General features: G+C 35.2%; 1 protein-coding gene across 4 annotated transcripts in view; it reads right to left on the minus strand.

The window, feature by feature from the left end:
* ANKS1B (ankyrin repeat and sterile alpha motif domain containing 1B) overlaps window positions 1-20,348 on the minus strand; it is a 413,998-nt gene that overhangs the window by 310,474 nt on the left and 83,176 nt on the right. For all 4 annotated transcript variants that reach the window (XM_066183438.1, XM_066183439.1, XM_066183437.1 and 1 more), the window contains one exon: window positions 4,398-4,538. In XM_066183438.1, the coding sequence (XP_066039535.1) occupies window positions 4,398-4,538 (141 nt within the window). The remainder of the gene's footprint in view (window positions 1-4,397; window positions 4,539-20,348) is intronic.

A 20,348-nucleotide genomic window follows, 5' to 3' on the forward strand; every position in this document is an offset into this window, starting at 1 on the left:
ATTGTTTAATTAAAAACATGTCTTTCTCTGTTTTTATTAAAAAACAAAGGAGAAATACTTCCTCTTTTAGACTACCTTCTGCAGGGAGGTCAAAAATAAGCAGGTCAAAAATTACTCAAATATTTGCATTGAGCTTAAAATCTAAGAAAATTTTTGAGGCAGCTGAAAATAGAGGGAGTTCAAACCAAAAGAATATGTTAAAATGAAAACAAACAATGCCAAATAAAATTCCCAGTATTAAAATTCTTCATAAAGAGACAACATAGAGCCATGCTATCTCTCTCCAGAGAGCATCAGTACAGATGGTTTTTTTAGGAGCAGATATGATGTCTATGTGAAAACTGAGTTAGCTCCTTACTTAATTACCCCATACATCTCTCATGTATCTTGAACTCATTTTGAAAATGTAAAAATAGTTGCAACAAAATAATTTTCAGTGTCAGGCTTTCTACAGAACAACCTTAACAAGCTTCTACAATACAAAGAGTATGCAAAATTTTTTCCCATTAGAAATTAATTTTTTAAAATTTACAAAAAGAAGTACAGACAGACAAAATGATCCTCTGGAAGGCAGACATGAAATATATAACCCTATTAACAGATGCCTCAAATTCCAAACTTTAAATATTCCCACCATAGCCTGTATTGATAAAGAAACTATTACATACAGTTTTCATCTCCTAAAAATGTAGTTAGGAGTCCACTTTTTCTTCCCTCTCTCTAAATAAAAAGGCATTTTTTGGGGAAAGTCTCTCTTTTCACAAGACAACCCATGATAAAGTTGCTAAAGTTCCTACCTCTAGGAATCCTAAAATTATATAAACAGAATGTTGATCAGTCTTAAAAGAAAATGTCAAAGCCTCCAAGAAGTTCATTCTCTCCTAAAAGATGAAAATTTGACACTAAACTAGAAACATAGCATTTAAATATTTAAGTAAATTTTGCATATATTTTTGTGAAGAGCCATGCTTCCCAGCAACTGGCAACATGAAGATTTGTACTTACGGCTTTTGAATCAAAGTTCAAATTTTCCAAAGCAACTGCACTGCCCTCTTTACAGACATTATTTTCATTTTGTAACAGTTAGACAAATTAGGTGTTCCTGGCTGTCATCATGCCAAACACACGGAATAACTGTCAGGATTTTTAAGTTTTACATAAAACACAATTCAAGACACAGTCCAGTCAAGCTGACCCTGCAGCATCCTAAATGGGACAGAGCTAAACCTGCCTTATCTCACAATTACCTTATATCATAATTAGAAAAATATGCTGGTATGGCTGTCAAGATTAAGGTGTGTGAACTGCTTGCTTTAAACTGGTAATAGGAGGAACCATATAGAATTCTGCAGCACTCATCTCTCTGACATTGCAGACTGCCCTCTGTTTATCTCTGTTCATCAGGCCCTGTTTGCCCCTTAGCAGAGAAATATTCAAAGTGTGCTACCCATGAGAAAGAAAACAGAATTATATACATACATTCAGAGTATGCTGCTTTATTCTTAAGAAATTGTGAATATGTATGTGGGTACTGAATTTCTGCCCGAAACCAAAGATTAACTCCAAAACAAAGCAACAGCCCCAAAGTAACCCTAAATCATAACCTACAAATGGAATACACTCTCTGCTAAAATAAGAAGACATGTCTAAATTTCAGTCTCCAAAACTCCAGCTGTGTATTCTAAACCCCTGAAATTTTTACAAGGCGCAAAGATTTTTTCATAAAACTCTTCCAGCACATCACCAATTTTAAGACTGTAAAAGAGAGTTGCTTGTTCTGAGAATACCTTTATTACTGCAATGCTAGGTTTTAAATGATATAACATTTTACACAGAACTTTCTATAATAGTCCTCTCTAAAATGACACTTCCCCGCACAGTAGATACAATAGTGACATACTGCATGCCAGAAGTACCTCTAGACAAACTTTTTTCCCCTAACTGCAAAAAAGAAAACAAATTTGTCAAGATGATTACTGCCCTCTCCTCTGGCATGTTGAAAGCTGTTAGCTCACTAGGTCACAGATGGACATTTTCATAATCTCACCTAAAACTCAATTTCATGTTATCATTGTGTTATCATTTTATCATTGTATCACTGTGTATATAAAGCAAGAATCAATCTTTGTGTTTGTTCCCCATTATTGTGCAAACACAATATATTTACATGATTTTAAAATCTATTTTTAAATAAAGGAGAAGTGTAAAAATGAACTTCTTTGTGCTCAGGAGTAATTGATAGACTCTTTTCGCTATTTTTTGGACCTTTATCAAAGTATGAATTTTAAGACACCATGTCAAATACCCTTACCTCATTGTTTCTTCATGATGACATCTTTCTGATACGTTAGTGCACTGACATGAGTATCAGAACCATATTTTTGTACTTTTACCTAAAACATGCTATTGCACATAATATATAATTTGTTAGAGCAATTCCAGATACTGTTCTTAATCCAGAAACTTACATATATACTTAATGTTTTCAGTCTCTTAGAACAAGATGTTCTCTGCTGCATTCTGAAGTAAATGTGAAAAATCCAGCAGATGAGCTAACAGCTTGAAAGGCTCCATACATTGATGGCAATTTATAGAAACCAAAGTCACTAGTGTTTAGTTTGGAGATTTTTCACTACCTAATTTCTTTCCTTTCTCCCATAAAAAGAAATCAACAAAAGACAAAATCTATCTCTTGTCATCAATTTTTATGGATAGAAACAATCTAGAAAGGCAATCTGTCATATCATAAAAGAAAGCATAATAAATATACTTCTTTTTGTACTCATAATCAAATATTTTATTGTTCTCAGAGCAAGAAGGATGAGATATCATAAGTCTTAGCTTAAAATTTGAGTACAATGAATAAAACTAATTCAGGAATCACTATCTTAAAACTTAGATCATAGTTGAAATTAATGTCTCCTTATAAATAGGAAAGACATACCAACCAATTAACCACACTTGATTCCACTTTCCAAAGGCATCCCTCAATTTTATAGCACCCTTTATGAATACCTTACATAAAAAACCCAAGAAAAGCAAAAATATTTTCTAAAACTAAAAAATAAAAATGGCATGCATGTTCATCATAGGAAAGTTTAACAATAATTAAACCACAGGTGATATTTAAATAAGAAAAGTTCCATCTAAGAAATATGTTTTGAAACAAATGCTTAAAAATGAGGAATTAGTAACTATAGTACTCCTATTGTAAATCAGGATAATTCCGACAACTCCACACTTAGCCAAATGTCTAAACTGATGGATAGTATAAAGTAGGAAACAGCTACTGAAAGGGGAAAGGAATAAAAGGGATCCTTATCAAGAGACAGGGCAGTGCTCATTGTTATTCAAGCACATGAGCTGCCGTATCCTGTTTCCATTGACTGAAGGGAATGCTTCAGCATTGACTGCAAACAGGTGCAAGTCCCATGAGACTTAAAGGGAATAAAACGTACAGTCATGGTATGAAAGCAACAGTGTATGAAGGGTAGTGAGACAGGATATGTAATTCCAATGTGGTACACAAGAATCTGACAAAGCTATTTAAATGCAGTGCCAAGGATGTAACTGAAAAAACCAAACATTTCTAAACAGAAATTTGGCAGGTCTTCATTCAATGCTACAAAAAAAAAAAAAAAAAAAAAAAAAAAAAAAAAAAAAAAAGCACAGGAAAAATGTTACAGAAACAAGAGTGCTAATTTATAGTGAGGAAAGAGAACAAGGGACACCCAGAAGCAGCAATAAGCATCATCCTGTTCTGTAGCAATACAATATCACTTGTTCAGGATACAGCTGCTGGAATGCTTTGGTAGATACTGCAGACTGAACTGCTCCGAGAGTTGCTAGGACTTAGACCCAAATATATTACCCACTTCTATTTATACTCCTCTATATTATGATGAGCATTTGAAAACATTTGTGGATTTTTTTTCCTTTAACTTACATAATCTTCAATGAGAAGTTTTAGGCTATATTCTTACATCAGTCGAGTTATGCATGATGTCCTTAATTAATTCTATAAAGAAAGTAGCTGAGATGTCATTATATTAATTAGAAGCTGATCAAAAATAGAGTACTTATCCCAAAGGAAACTATGTGACTTCAGAATTTCTTTCCAGATGGAAAAGAAAGCTAACCAACACAGCAGCTATCCATCTAAAATAGGGGTATTAAACATCAGTCTTCATATTAAACTCATATGAGTAAGTATTATAGCAGGCTGACCGAACCTCAAAATTTAATTTTGGAATCAGCTTTTGACATTAAAATGAAGAGTGAAAGGAGCAATTTTGAAGGGAATCAGGCAAGACTATAAATAACTCTAGGGCTTAAGGCAGAGATTATGCAGCTCTTCCATAGTAACTAAGTTGAATGATGAAAAGAGAATCGCATACCTGTGCAAGCATGGGAAATCCAAGGTTCCTGCATCCATTACAAGGTGTCAGTGCCTCCCATAAACCAGAAGGTCCACAAGTATTTTCAGCTGCATCATCATCTTCTTCCTCCCTTGGTGATAAACGCATTGAAGAAGGCCTCTGTGCAGAAAGGAACAATACTTTCAAATTAAATACAGTGATATACTGAAAAGAAATTTTTTATCTTATGAACTTGAGAGTGTCCCATTCACAAATTCCTAAGGATAAACTGCTATTTTAATACAAAGTACCTACTCAACTGTTAAACTGCTACATGAAAATAATACTTTCTAAGGAAGTTGCATATTGAGCTATCTGCAATTATACTTTAAAATTGAGGGAAAATATTAATACACACTGAAAATATCTATCGTCTTTACTATCAAGAAATTGGCACTTTCTACTTCCTTTTACTTTAAAATTTGCTGTAATATCATTAAGTTTAGGATATTCCACAAAGAATAAAAACTAACATTTACCTGGATGGGTCCAAGGTTTTTGCAGTCTAAAAATACTAAATCAGTTAAAAGACGAGGTTTCCTTTTTGCATTGAATTTATCAGTAATAAATGTGTTATCTTATTTTGTAGGCAAAAGATGTAATTAAAAACAACCTGTATTATTTTGCTTTATAGTCTGGAAGGGATGAAAAGTATCAGAAATAGTCATTGACTCACGAACACTGCGGTTTACACATTAATCTGAGCAATAAGGGAAAAATGCTGATTTTTACTCAAAGCAGTATCCTAATTTTCTTTGACAGACAGAAATAGGAGTAGTGGTCTGTTCCTGTATATTTATGCTATTTTGCTACACAGGATAATCCACCCCAGCTGAATTGCAGTGGCAACTTTTATTAATTTTGGGAGAAGAAGGAGGAAAGTTAACCCAGTGATGAATGATTTTTAAAATCTCATGTCAACACAAATTGTTACAAGTTAAAAAAAAAGTAATTTTTACACCATAATTCTTTGTCCCTATTTAAATTGGTATATGGGAATATGGGATAGCTGTTCTAGCCTGCTTCAAATTTGCTTGAGCAGCCTGCCTGATACTCGGGTACTAAATGCTGTCTTCAGGAACACTTCTTTCAGAAGTGGTTGGATTTTTGCTTGACCAGAATAGCACTGCTTGAGACAATGGCTGACCACAGCTATCAATCTGATAGTAACATTAACTCCAAAGTACTGCTCTGGGGTCCCTGTAAAAATCATCTTTAAAACCCCAACACTTAACTGCAGATTATTTTAGCCAACAAAATAAAGGAATGCATGGAGTCTGCTGCAAGGAAGGGAATAGAGAAGTGAAAGAAAAGTAGGGGGCAGAAAGAACTAGAGAAACAGCAGCAGCTTTAAAGATGAACACAAGCTGATAGAAACTGTAGGAGAAGCAAAGGCACTGCACAGAAAGGCACTAACTCAAATTGTAAGGACCATTTAACTCTTGACTCTAGTGCTAACTTCTTAACACAGAAGTTGTTGGTATACCATTTAAGCAGGAAAAACATTTCTAAATTCTATCTCAACGCATGCGTCAAAGATAAGAAACATAATACATCCCACTCCATTATTCTGATTCCCCTCGGTTAGAAAATGGTGCTTTCCTTGTTGCAGGCTTCATTAATCTAGCCCTATCTTGTAAAGTTAGGTGGATTTATTTACTTTTTATTTTAGAAGTCAATTTCTAAAACATTCTTAGCACGGTATTTCATTAGGTTATTTTGACACTCTAGTAGTACCACAGACTATGTTGCTATAGCAACCAATATTCTCACACTGATTATTAAAAGGATTGGTTTAATTCTGCAGAGTGTAGGTCATGAAAGACTATTATTGCTAGGTATTTGCATAGACAAAGAAAGTAGACTAGAGGTCTTTCCCCTCTATTTAGGACACCATCTTCCTTGGTGGCTGCCCTGCACTTGTATTTTAAATCTCAGAATTGCTGTACCAGAGAATAAAGTACTTCTTGCCCCCTGGAGAAAAAAGCAAAGAACTGCAGGGGTGCTCAACACAGGATAGCAGGTAACACACATCAGCTGTGACCTTACAAGTCAATGGAAGCAAATGAAGACAAAAGTCATATAAAAATGTCAGTGCACCTTGTAAAGGTGAAAAACACACACACATAATATAAGTGAGAATTTTTCAACACAACTAAAGGAAGATGAATTACAATAGAGTCACTGAAAGAGGAACATATGAGTATTTAGCCATTATAGGAACAGAGCGAAAAAAACCCAAGCCAAACAATTATTGAATGGTAAAAAGAAACTACACAAGGAGAATGAGAGTTGCATATTTCTGTTAGATGTATTTTATATAAATTGCCTAAGATAGAGTGTGAATCACAGGAATTTAATGTCAATATGCATGAGAGGAAGTGGAAAGTATATAGTCAGATCTCCTGATCATTTAAAAAAGGATCAGTCAATGCCAGAGTTCATTAGACACATGACTTGATTAAACTGACTGGTGCTTTCATGCAACTAGACAATGCAGGTACAAACATGATACAGACTAATCTACAGACTACTGCAGATCAGGGTTAGCTCTTTTAATGCTTACTGGATTTCTGCCACCAATAAGGCACTAAAAAGGAACCCTCAGAAAAAGTCTGTTTGGAGGGTGAAGAAACAGTTATTGCCATCACCTTTCTCACCCATCCCTGCTTGACAAAAGTCCAGTTCTTCCCAGACAATGGGAAAGAGATATGTGGGAATTACTGCAGGGAAAGAGCTGCATTTGCAAAGAAGAAGGAAGGAGTTAATAGCTGCACAGCAAAAGGAGTCACAAGTGCCTCAAATCTGATAGACTGAGGCTGCATACCCTGGGAAGAGGGGTGCGTCTGGAAGAGGCAAACGAGGCACAGAAAAAATCTACAATCAATTCACAGAGCTCAGACGGTCACACAAACCCATAAAACTCCAAACCCAGACCACACAGTTTCCTGTTACTCTCTCACAGCTTTCATTCCTTTCCCAGAACTCCCTAATTTTTCTGTTTTGTTGTATAATTTAATTTTGCCTCCTTAGAGATCCTTTGAATGTGAAAATCTAATTCTGTGTGTGCTACTGGGAAGCCTTGATATAGCCCTGTAGGGAGAGTTTTAGTAAACCCAAAGTTATTTATGCCCACTTCTCGGAAAATAAATAAATAAATAAGAGTAGAAGATATTTCTGTCAACTAAAGAAAAACAGGCACAATTTAGAAGCTCTTATTTATGCCTATTTTGAGTTAAAACAACCCAAACAAATGTAATTTAAAAATGCCACCTAAATCACAGTTACTCAATTAATTGAATTAGACATTATGAAATGGCAAAGTCAATATAAACTGCAGTATTAAGCTTCAGTAAGGGAACTTCTGACTAAGTTAGAAGAGACACAAGCATAAGCAACATATATCCTCAAACAGAACAGACCGAAAACCCTACATGATATTAGATATGATATGCAAAAGGAAAATTTGGTAGAGAAATCACAAGATCTTAACAAAGGATTAAAGATTTATTAAAAGTTCTGGTTTTTACTGGAACACTGAATCAAGTATTGCTTGCAGTGGTAAGAGGCTGACAAGGTAATTTCTCGATGTAAAGAGAGATTAATAATGATACAGAAGTGAGAGAGAAGTAAGATCTAGCATAAGGACATTGGGCCGCTACAGTTAGTGACAAGTATTCTTCAGACACTACTGAGCCTATCACATCACCTCTCATTTTCATACTTAATGAGTATTTAAATCACATCTTCCAAAATTTAGGTATGGAAGCCTTCTTCTTCACGTCTCCATCTACATTAAATGCAAGATTTGTGCACTAGGATACTTTAGATTGAAGGACACTTTATAAAGAGGCTATTTATTCTTCAAAACATACATGTATATCAGATTGTCTATCACAGTAACTTGGAATCTCTCTCCTGATCTAAGAGAGAAGCCAGTATTTATCAATGGAGAGTATGATAAATACAGACAGAAGAAGAGAAAGTCTGTTCTACTCTTAAAAGTCAAAAAGAAGAGGTGAAAGCAGCTTTAATCTTAACTATGACCTACAGTGACCAAGTTCACAGCTCAGCAGCTGTACACCATGTGTAAAACGTACATAAATCCTTTTATGTATGGCCGCCTTTTTAACAGATGTTAACTATTTTGTATCTAACACATGACCTTATTACCTAGACAAGTTTTTTCAAGGATATACAGTAAATGATACGTCTCTTTTCCTTTCAGTCCCTCTTTTTCTCAGCTTTTAGTGAAGACTGGTCTGCTTTCTGCCTTGATATTTGCAAACAGCCACTGCTAGGAAAAATATATCTCAATTCCCTTGTTTCAGAATACATAGGAGACTTTCCTGTCCTAGTCCAGGGAAACCTAAAACCAAATATCAAACCTTTTCCTTCTTGTATCTGTTTTTTTCATAGTATCATCCATTTGCAGAAGTATTTCACATACCCTTTCAAATAGTATCTGCTAGAGCTAAACAGCATCAGCAAATTATAAAAGGTACAAAATAACAGGACATTTACCATTTCCTATTGCATCATAGCTCTGGAGACACAAACATTAACTTATCATTGGTCTTTGCAAGAAAACAGTATTTTTAAATGGAACAGGCAAGGATGAAATCCAGAAGGCAAAATCCTTCTGCTTACGTGAGGCAGAAAGCAACCAGACATTTGATAAGCCAAATGCTGCCACTCAGTTTGAAACAATGAGGTCAGTAGGAAGTTTTTTCTGTAGAAATAATTTCTCAAACATGTATTTTCTATCATCCTAACAGAGATGTGCTTCTAACTCTCCTTGCCCAAATGGCATGTACCTTACACTGTGAAATAAAAGCAAAAAATTACAGTTCTGTTACCTAGTATTCTATTTTGAAACTATACTAACAACTAATAGAGCAGGAAACTGTTCCTGAATCTCTTCTATAAATTAGGATAAGCAGGTCGATCTCTGCCACGGCTACCCCAGCAGCTGCAGCAGTCAAGCCAGGGACAGAAGAGCTGGGACAGTGTTCTGTGCTCTCAGTGCTCCCCCTGCTGCTGCCCAGGCTGCTCTCAGGGGAAAATGCCTGAGATATGCAGCAGAAAAAAACAGCATCAGGGCATGACATAAAACACAATCAGTTACTATGTTTTTACAGCAGCAACCCCACATTAAACAAATACATCCTTTTAAGATTCAGTAAGGATCCTGAAAAGGAGGAGCCTCAATTATGACATAAATCCTATTTCTTACAGACAGTGAAAGATTTTGGGAACCTGGGCACACCTTTCCCACATCCCCCAAGGCCTTCTCCCTGCTAATGTTTTTCTGTTTCCCATCCTCATTATTTTGTCTTACACCTTACACTGCACATCTGCTGCCGCTCTTTCATGAACATGTTCCAAATTTGCATCTCATTCACTTGCTGTGAGTCTGGTTAGAGTTTGACTGCACCTCCTGTATTCTGCAATAAAGTATCAGGAAGACAAAGACAGTTTTGTACTTACAGCAGCAGAAGGATGGAGAAGTGTACTCTGTACCTGCTTCTGCCTTGATCCCTGTGGGATGCCAGGCATGTTGTTTCAACATCTCCTAAGTTTGTGTTCCCGATCTACTGGCTATGCTGAAACTGAAGACAAGTTTGCGCAAATGCTGGGCTACATCAGGAATCATCTTGAGAGATTCTGTGACTATTTTCAGAGGAATTTTCAGCTCTAGAAATCCCTGATGTGGAATCTTGGTCTCTATACCACTGCATATCAGCCCAGCTGCATGTGATAATATTTTCTGACTAGGGCTCCAGAAGAAACCCCACACCTTTACACCCTTTGAACTCAAGAGCACAGTGATGTCTTGATTCTGAGGAGAAATTCCCGTAACATGAAATGAAGCCAGTAGCACCAAGTAAAATGACCGCACGTAGCAAACACAAAATATATTAACTTTAGGCAAATAATGATTAATTCACATACATCAGAAAAACTATGTGATTGTGTAGTTGCTGCCCCTCAGTGGGCAAGTGCTATTGCCACCTATCATGATGAGTACCCCAAAATTAATCCCTGTCTCCAGAGCAGGATCTGACATTATACAGGAAATATATCCTGGAACCAAAAGGCAAGTACAATTCATACTGAATAAGGTCAAAATTTTAAGTAAAGATGAGATTATAAAATGAGCACATCTGGACATGTATTGAAGTAGAGCAATACATCTGAAATTTTTAATTCATCCTTGCACGTAGCATAAATAATGAATGTTAAGATGATTCTGAATCTTTGCACTACTCTCGTAGAAGGATGCAACTATTCATCAAATAAAAGTCTTATGATTTAAAAACCTAATAGGTAATCTGTTCTCTCAAGTGATCAGTTACAGGACCTGAGGGAATGACCTGAAGTTGTGTCAGGGGAGGTTTTGGTTGAATATTAGGAAAAGGGATCTTCACCCAGAGGGTGATTGGGCACTGGGACAGGCTCCCCAGGGCAGTGGTCACAGCACCAGCCTGACAGAGCTCAGGGAGCATTTGGACAATGCTCTCAGGCACAGGGTGTGACTCTTGGGGATGGTGCTGTGCAGGCCAGGAGTTGGACTTGAGGATCCTTGTGGGTACCTTCCAACTCAGTTAATTCTGTGATTCTGTGATTTAAAGTAAGTTATTTGTTTAATCTATGGATTAAGCTACTTCTCTATAATGTATCAAAACATAGGCAGTTCCATAACTTACTCCACTCTAATATATGTGTTTGGGACAGGATTGAACTGCCAAATTAATTTCTCTTTCTTAATATTAGCTAAAATAAAGTGAACCTGTGTTTTAAATACTTGTCCAACTTTGAGCACATACCTAATACTAATAAATCAGAATATTTGCACTCTTAATTTTAAATGTTTAATATCAAAGCACTTCAAGCGCTTTACTATATCATGAAAAAGAACTTAGCACATGAAGCATAAAACCCTAAAACAGAATTCACCCAGGAAGTCATAGAGACTGCAAGGACACTGCTACGGAAATGTGTTTTACAGCAATGCCTTTGCATAGTAGGTTTGACCCATGTTGGTATATAGGAAGGGTATACCCAAATATGGGCTGTGCAAAAAGTAAAGGAATTTGGTTTTGATTTTTTTTTTTTTTTTGAGCCTTGAAATTTAACCACAGGAACAGTTCCAATTAAGTTAATGGAATTTCTTATGTTAATGACCGACTAATGCATCCCTCTGAATCAATATGCACATGACTCACTCCAAAATGTGACTCACTGAAAAACTCATGTAACAGATGAAAAAGAAGAAACTGAGAATGAAGGGCATAGGAGCAGAAAAGCAAAATCAAGTGTTAATAATTTTAAAAATATTAAATGGAATTAAAGGCTACAGAATATTTGCTCTTACATGAGGGAAAAAAAAAAAAAGATAATTCAAAGTAATGACCACCATTTTTGGCTATAAATGTCTCAGAGAAAATAGCTGCTTGGAGAATAGCGACAGAAGCATTTCTCTATTTAACAGCCCTATACCACCTGAATGTTGTCATATAAGATTTGAAAAATTCAGTGCTATATAACTGCCATGAAAATCAGTGGAAAACCATGCATTTTTCCTTTCTTAAAATTGTGAAAAAGAGGGTGGGTAAGTGGGTGGCAGTATGATGAAACTTATAGAAAATACATTATTTGTCATGAAATAGAGCACAAGGAAGAGAAATTAAAGTAGGGAAAAAAATGAGGTGGTATGAGAGTAGGCAGAAGTCACCACTTTATTACTCCTCCAGTGCACAGTATTTTATTTAACACACATATTCTCAGTAGAAATGTGTTAATGCAAATGCAGTTATTATTCCATTAAGTTGCTGTTGGCTTAATAAAGGACATAAAAGAAAATCATACCTGAACAGACAAAGTCTATCTAAAGAAGAACTATATGCAGTACTGAGTTAGTCATCTGAAGATGAATAGTGGTTGAGAGTGGATAATCAAAAGAGCTTTGAAGAACATTTTTGCTGGAGGTTTTACAGATCCAGCAGTAACAAATTACTAGTGGTCTGCCATATTGGCAGCCAAGTGCTAAACACAATGTAAACACAACACAGTACAACAGCTGACAGCTGAAATGTCTTAGCAGGCTATAGAAGTTGAAGGCCTAACTGGAAAAGATCAGTCAAAGAGTAATCTACCTTTTGTTCTCAGAAGTTCAAGCAATGGCTCAGACTCCTCTAGAGGTGTTGAAAAGGATCACACACAACCCCCATGAGAGATGCAGAATACTATCAACTGGAGAACAGCTCTCAATGCAGACTGATTTACATGGCATGTGGAAGCAGCATTCAAAATCATCTTCACTAGGAAGGCAAAGTCTTTGCTATGGGTGGTAGGAAAATCTGCCAGTGTGAAGTTCACATACTGCAAGTTGCAGCTTTTTCCTGTCTTATACAAGTAAACCAGTGATGTCACTGCATTCATCTCAATAACCACTACTACCAGATGTAGGACAGGTACTGCTCTTTTAGCCTGTGGTAGATTCAATACTGGACATTCAGATCCACCGCAATAGTAGCACACCTTTATGCTCTTTTCCAAACACATTCTTAAGTTGCTGAAGACTTAATACTTAAATTCTTTCTCCAGCCAGTCATAATACAATGTCTTAAAGCTCCTATAAAATACAGATAAACAAGTCATTCAGTAATCTGCTTTTATCTATAACTCCTATGAAGCACTATATGTCTTAGGAAGTATCAATGACTAAATAAGTGATTGTGATTTGTTAAAATTATGTAGATTTCTTAAAGGAAACACCACTGACAGAGACACAGCCAAGGCAATAAATATTCCAATATCCATAAGTAAGAAACTATTAATAATTGAAAGAAAGAACAGCATAGCAATAAAAAAGTAATTATATTTTAATATGATTTTTGTCTAAGTTTGACAGGCAGTATTGAGGCTGCTTCTTTGCAGATTGTGAACAGCCCATATTTCAGATGTATTAGGCAGAGCACCAATATCAACAAATATAATAGTGGTAGTATTAATGCAAATTGCTTAATCTCAACTACTGAGGCAAATAAAATTGAAGAACATCTTCTGAGATTTTCCCTCATGACACTAAAGTGAAACTTATGGTAAGTTTAGGAAGGATAGATGCCAAGAGAAGAGAAATGAAAATAAATACTCAAAAATTATGCAAGTCATTCAACCCTCACATTTCTCTGGAAAAATAAAGAAACTGGTGTAAAGACCAACACAAGCATAATGTGACATGACACATCAAGTAAATCTGGTTTCTGATTCTAATCTCAGTTTAAAACCTTATACCACTGAACTCAGGCAAGGATTCCAGTACACATTAAAGTCACAGACAAGCTAAGGGGTGCATTTCTAGCACACTCTTGATGTCCATGGGCAAACTTTTCTAATGCATAGTAAATATCAGACACTTGCTCTTAACTGAGTTTCTTGAGATACTATATTTTACAGACGTATAGGAATCTGGTCCAGCATATTTTTCTATTCATTTTCTGCTTGCCAAGATTATTAACAGGGGCTGGAAAAATCTGTCAACAGAATACAGTGAAACTCTATGTTATGAGTGGTCAACTATTTCAAGACAAAAATACTGAATTGATTTTATATGCCTATTATAAAATAAATATGCTTGTTGTCATTAGAATAGAATAAAAATGAAATTAAACAAGTAGTCCAAAGAAACTGCTCAGTGCTCTAATTTCAGCTACTAAAGAATTTTTAATGAGAGCTTTTTCTGTATTAGTTTATCATGGGTGGTCATTTTGCCGTCTGAAATATGGAACACTCTTCACCATTAGCATTATTTGTATACTTCTTACTAAGAAGCAAAGAAAGGAAAGCGAGACTGCTGCTTCTAAGTACCTACTTAGTCAACTTCAAAAGAATCATTGAATAAAATATAGTGAAACCATACACTTAATCTCCACCCCTTACAGGATCCTGTACAAGTTCACATAGCTCTAATGGATTAGCAGGTTCCACTTCGTGGGTATACCATTGGGATAAAACGATGCTGTTCCACTCACTACAGAAAACAACTGAGACATACCCATACGGTTCTCACTTTTCTTATACATCTCCTGTCAGATGGTGATCATCAAGTTTCACTGCAAGTTCCAAGCCTAATGACTTTATTCTTACACTAATGGATTAGACACGAAATCAGTGTTGACTTGAGGTATACACAAAAACATTAGAGCTTTTTTTCCCTCTACCATTTGCCACTTGATGTGTAGGTATAACACTCATTTATTCTGAGGTCACTATGTATTATAAATAACAACCAAAGCTGCATTGGTACCTACAGACAACAGTTTTAAGAGTTCTAAAATATACCAGAAATTCCCACCACTTAAAATGCAGAAACATCAAAAGCTAAAACATTCCAGAACATTAGAATGTGGTTTTTGTTTAGATTGCAGGACAGATTCTCCTTCTTTCCTCATTAACTCAGTTATCTTTTCCCTCAGGTAAATATCTACATGCAACCAGGAAAAACAAATCTTCTACATATTCTACCAAAAGCAGTTTTTCCAAAGAGCAAAAAATACGTTTTCAGAAATTAAAATCTGATTGTACCTAAATGTTGGCAAAGTCTTTCATATTCCTTGTAGACCTCATACATTGTTCCATACTCCATTGCTCAAATGTGATAAACCAATACACCTAAAGAGTATCAGCACTCCTACTGGTGATGCTATAAATCACACAGGCAGAAGAAAACCAAGGAAGATGGAAAGAACTTTTTGTTCTCTTGTGAAAGAGAATCAGAAAATGTGATTCTGACTGGAACACTGGAGAACAGTCTGAGGAGAGGAGAAACCCAAGGGAAATGGAAAGTCCCAAATGAATCTGGAGACTGCAGCTTAAAAATGGCATCGTGTTGTACACTACTGAATACTCCCAGGATGACAGACCCTCGGGGTATCCAAAACTATGGAAGAGAAGGGGGTTCTGCTATGCAGCACTGGCAACAGTGGCACAATGGCACAGGCAGCTCAGGGATGTTAAAAAAAAAAAGCATGAAACATGGATGAGAAAGAAGGTTCTCTAAAGCACTGAGTAACATATAAAGAAGATATTTAATGAAAGCAAATATATTTCATATTGGGAAGATGATTTCACGATCAGTTCTGATAAAGTCCCCAGATCTTGGCTAATCCTGTTGAGATTAGTAGATATCTTTAGTGTTCATCTAAGTATAATGAAACTGAGATGACTTTTCAAATTACATATGTGCTCAGTATTGAACTAAAATTGTCCTTGTAAAATAAAAATCTACCGTAGTCATTTTTTTAAAACCTAGCTGTCAAACAGAATTTTTGAGTGGACAAAATTTTACTCATCATTGCCATAGCACCCCAAATTTACACACAGCTTTATAACCATAAAGACGAACAAGCTCTTTGATCTGAAAAGCTTGTACTATAATTACTTTATATGGAAAAAAAATTCTAAACCCATATCCAAGACCCTATGTAAAAGATTTAGTTGAGATGAAAGGGTCCACAGCAGGGCAAGTCAAAGTGCTTGGCAGCATGGAAAGACTTACATAAAAAATAAACTTGCAAATGCTAAGATTACATAGTCAGGAAACAGAAAGCTTTAAGAAAGAACAAGCCTGTAGTATTGAAAATTATGGAAAGTGTGAACAGAGCATTTGTTCTTTTCTACTCTGTCAGATTTTACCATATAAGAATAAATGGAAGCATATACTCAGCCAATAAAAGAAAATGCCTGTCTCTAGAGCACAGGTTCTGCAAAATAGCAACACAGGGTCATGGTGGTAAACAGTGTGACAGACTGGAGCAAAAGGATTAGATACCTTTAGGCTTCACCACTGCAAGCTAAACACGTAACAGCCTTCAGAGAGATGCATTTGTCTGTAAGCTATTTTCCTGCCAGTTCCTGATAGTAAAGGAATTTGCTGCACACACATAATTGCACAGGCTGCTTAAATATTCCAGAAAATCATTCTAGTGGAAAAAAGAGTATGTACTTTTTGATGCAGATTAAGTGAACTGGTGGTTTGGCCAGCACCTTCCCCTACTTATACTTAACTCCATGTATTTTAAATCATAGTAAGTGTTGTCATATTTTGAGATTTTATACTCTCAAACAAGCACTGGCTTTCTCACGGGGTAGGTCTGTGCAGCTCGCTGGAGGATTGTCTAGCAATCCTTCTACCCAAAATCACAGCTGCAGGGAGCTGCAGGCTAATTTATTTGGCTGTGAAGCATGATACCAGGCAAATTATTTTGTGTATAGTTCCACATAGCTGGTATTAGGAGCCCTCTAACATAAATTTTTACAAAATTGTGCTGAAGCATAGCCCAATTTAAAGATACAGAACATGATCTTTTTTAATAGCTACCAAACACAGGTTAGGAAAGAATACATTTAGAATGTCTGAACTCCACTAAGTAGCCTAAAAGAGGGGTAAAAATTTGTTTCGAGTTGGTTTCCCTCTGCTTATTTGTAATCACCAGCTCGTGTTTAAATAGAACTTAGAAATCATTTTGTAAAGCAGTTTATGGGAAGTATATCATTCCATGTTGACCAAGTGGATGTTTGGTACTGGATGTCCCACTTTAAATAGCTAATGAAAAAAGTAGCAGCAACAACAGTTCTCAGTGGGAAATACTACTGTGCGCACTAGAAGTTGGGAGTAGCAGATGGTTTTTAGTTGGGTGGTAGCTTTTAAAATCAATTTTTAAAGTTATATAATCTTATCTTCAGAGAGTGAGTAGACCTTTCCAACAAGGGAATCTCAAAAGGTTATGTTTACATATCCTGAGAGAGATGGCCTTCATACTTTTACTTCCCATAAAAATAAGAGTCAGTATATGCTTGCAAAATAGGATTCATAACTGAACTGAGTGAAAGAGCAACTTAATACAAAATTCTTGCAACATCGGGATTTGGCAATACCTAAATTATCTAATACTATTATAAAAAGGGAATTCATTAAAGCAACAATTTTCCAAACACTGTCTGTCAGTACAATTCGCTTCCTTTTTTTAATAGTTCATAAATACCTGCAAAATACATTGAAGCTTTATTATCAAAGTCAGCAAATGTTACTATATTAAATAATTTAAAATTTATCTGTTTCTGTCCTTGAAGCCCAATACAATCAGGCCTGATTATCTTACTATTCCCTAATGAATAAGCAACCAAAATTGTTCTGGAATGTGTTTTTAATGTATCCTAATTAGTAAGCCATTGTATATACTTCTGGCTTGCTCATCATCATTGTTCTGTGAAATTTTGTATCCCTCTCTCAATAATGCATGCATGCAAGTGTGTGGTGTTTTTGAAGGCTCAAGACAGCAATTATTTTACTCAAGCATTTTTGGTCACTCTTAGCTATTATATTTCAATCCAGCCATTATTTATTAAAATGCTATATTAAAAGTAAAAACCAAAACAGTATTCTTGAATAATGCTACTAAATAGTTTATTCAATATTCTTCAACAAGTTTTAGCCATTATTATTTTGTGAAATAAAAGAACAGATTCTGTGCTTTTATAAAATTTTTTTTTCTTTTTCTTAGAGAAAAAAAATTAATCAGAATAACTTCTGAAAAAACATGTATAAATTTTATCCACACTAATATATTCTCTTAGTCAACTTCTTTCAAAACCACATCATTCTCTGCTTTTGAATCTCTCCTCAGATACAAACCAGTCACGATTATAGTTTTATTGCTCTTATATAGCCTCGATATTCTGACATAAGAGTAAAAATTGTATCTTTGAATATGTACCATCACTGTTTTCAGCAATGTTATTATATTTTTAAGTGTATTTTTTCCACTTTCTCAACATGCACAAGTATCAGCTTCCCACTCAGGATGACAGAATTAAGCAGAAACTGACATTTATATGCCTGTGATGAAATCCAAATCTTTTCCCTGAGACTACACAGAACCTTTCCTCATGTTTAAATTTAAATTACTGCTGCCAGCCTTTATTATCTATTATATAACTACATTAAATTTAAACAGACATGCTGCTGCCACTTCTGTGAAATCCCTCTGTAGTGCAGTTACTACATGGTTTTACTATCTTCAGTTTAAAAAAATAATAAATTAGGGGCATCTTAAGTTTCTCAATATTTATGCCATGCAATTAAGCAAAATCCTTTTACATATACTTTGCTTTTAAGAACACAGAAAACTCTCTGGAACTGTTTCTTTAATCTAAACTCATGTCACAAATCCAAAGACAGTAAGATATTTCATTTGCACTTGAAAATCAATAACACTTTTTTTTTTTTACTATACTTCTGAACACAACAGAATAAATATAAAAGCAAAGATTGCAAGCAACCACTTATTACACAAGATTAAAGAGACTGTTCTGAAGAATATACTCAAATTTGGAGCCTCAGTTCTACTGAAGTGTAACATTTTAAAATTAGTTTTGGTTCAAAAAACCTCAGGAGTTCTCAAAAAACATGGAATAGTTATGGTTTCTACATGAAAACCACATTTTCAAAACAAGGACTGAAATAAACTTTTAAATACAGAATAATATTAAGCTTTTTTAAGAATCAATTTTAGGAAAATATTTTTCAAATAAAACATCAAGTTTGTGAAAGAAAAAAATCTGAGATTTATTGTATCCAACATGTACACCTAGAAAATATATATAAACACACACACCAAGTGGAGAAGTTCTTAATCACTATTTTTTGTTTTGGAGTCACAGGCTGTACAAAGCAAGTATAAAGTAAAATATTCTTTGATATCCATAAGAATTTCTTACATGTACAAAAAGCCCATATTTTTATTTTCTGATATTATTTTTTTTAAGAAAAGCAATGTGCAAATACATTGCATAAAGACGGTGCATTTCTGGGTTTAATAATACAATTAGAATTATTTGTCCTCACATGAATACATACACAGGAATCTCACACCTGACAGGAAACTGGTAATGATCTTAGAATGCCACAGAGAGAGGAACCTAAAGCAATTTTCTTGCCAGAGCTCAGGATTCTCACAGTACACACTTTGACAGTCTTCTATTCATTTTCCTGACACACTTCATTTTCTGGATCCCTGCTTTGTACATTGTACCAATTTAAATTTTCTTGCTTGCTGTTCAATTCACAGAGATTGTTTGAATACACACTTGGTGTGTAACATCTTTGCCATGATACACTTCTAAACTTAGCCCTGATGTTTTAGTTTGTAGTTTAAACATATGCCATGATGTTCCATAAATTTTTCTCCTAGAGGAATTAAAGGTGTTCTTTTTGAAGCAGTTTGGACTATAAATTGTGTTAAAATTCACAATATTAAGGCAGCAAAGAAAAAAGTTGGAAAACTCATATATAAGATGGTTGCTTTTGTTCTTGAAATTACTGAACCAGACTGCCATCTATTGGAAAATAAATATTTTTTAAAATTATACTTTAAAAAACCCTAAACAAATAAACAAACCAAACCCCCTGAACAACAGCAAACCTGAAAGTGCTATAATTTACTGTCAAAAGCTGATTTTGCTAGCAATCGTACTTAATTCAGCTTGAAAAGGAAATACCTTAGTTAACTGAACTGTGGTTAAAAGCAAGGACTTTCCTGTATCTTTTTCCACCTCATGTTTTCTGGAATATGTTTTGAAGCACAGCTGCGTTTCTGACTCACTGAACAATCAAATTCTATGTTTTTTTGAAAGATTTTTATTTAGGGAATATAGAAAAACTGTAATATGTCACCACTGAGGAATACACAAGTATAAAGCTTCCCCAGCTTGCCTGTGCAGCACCAGTCTGGGCTTTCCATGCCTTTGCAAACACAGGTCAACTAAGGAGTACATTCAATTCACAATGATCAAAAGGGGAAAAACAAAGACAGGAACTGGAGGCAAAAATCTATGAATCAACAGTCAACTCCACCCGGCATACAA

The sequence above is a fragment of the Chamaea fasciata genome, unplaced genomic scaffold (assembly GCF_029207755.1).
Source record: "Chamaea fasciata isolate MVZ Bird 193981 ecotype frontalis unplaced genomic scaffold, bChaFas1.0.hap1 SCAF_5, whole genome shotgun sequence".
NCBI lineage: Eukaryota > Metazoa > Chordata > Aves > Passeriformes > Sylviidae > Chamaea > Chamaea fasciata.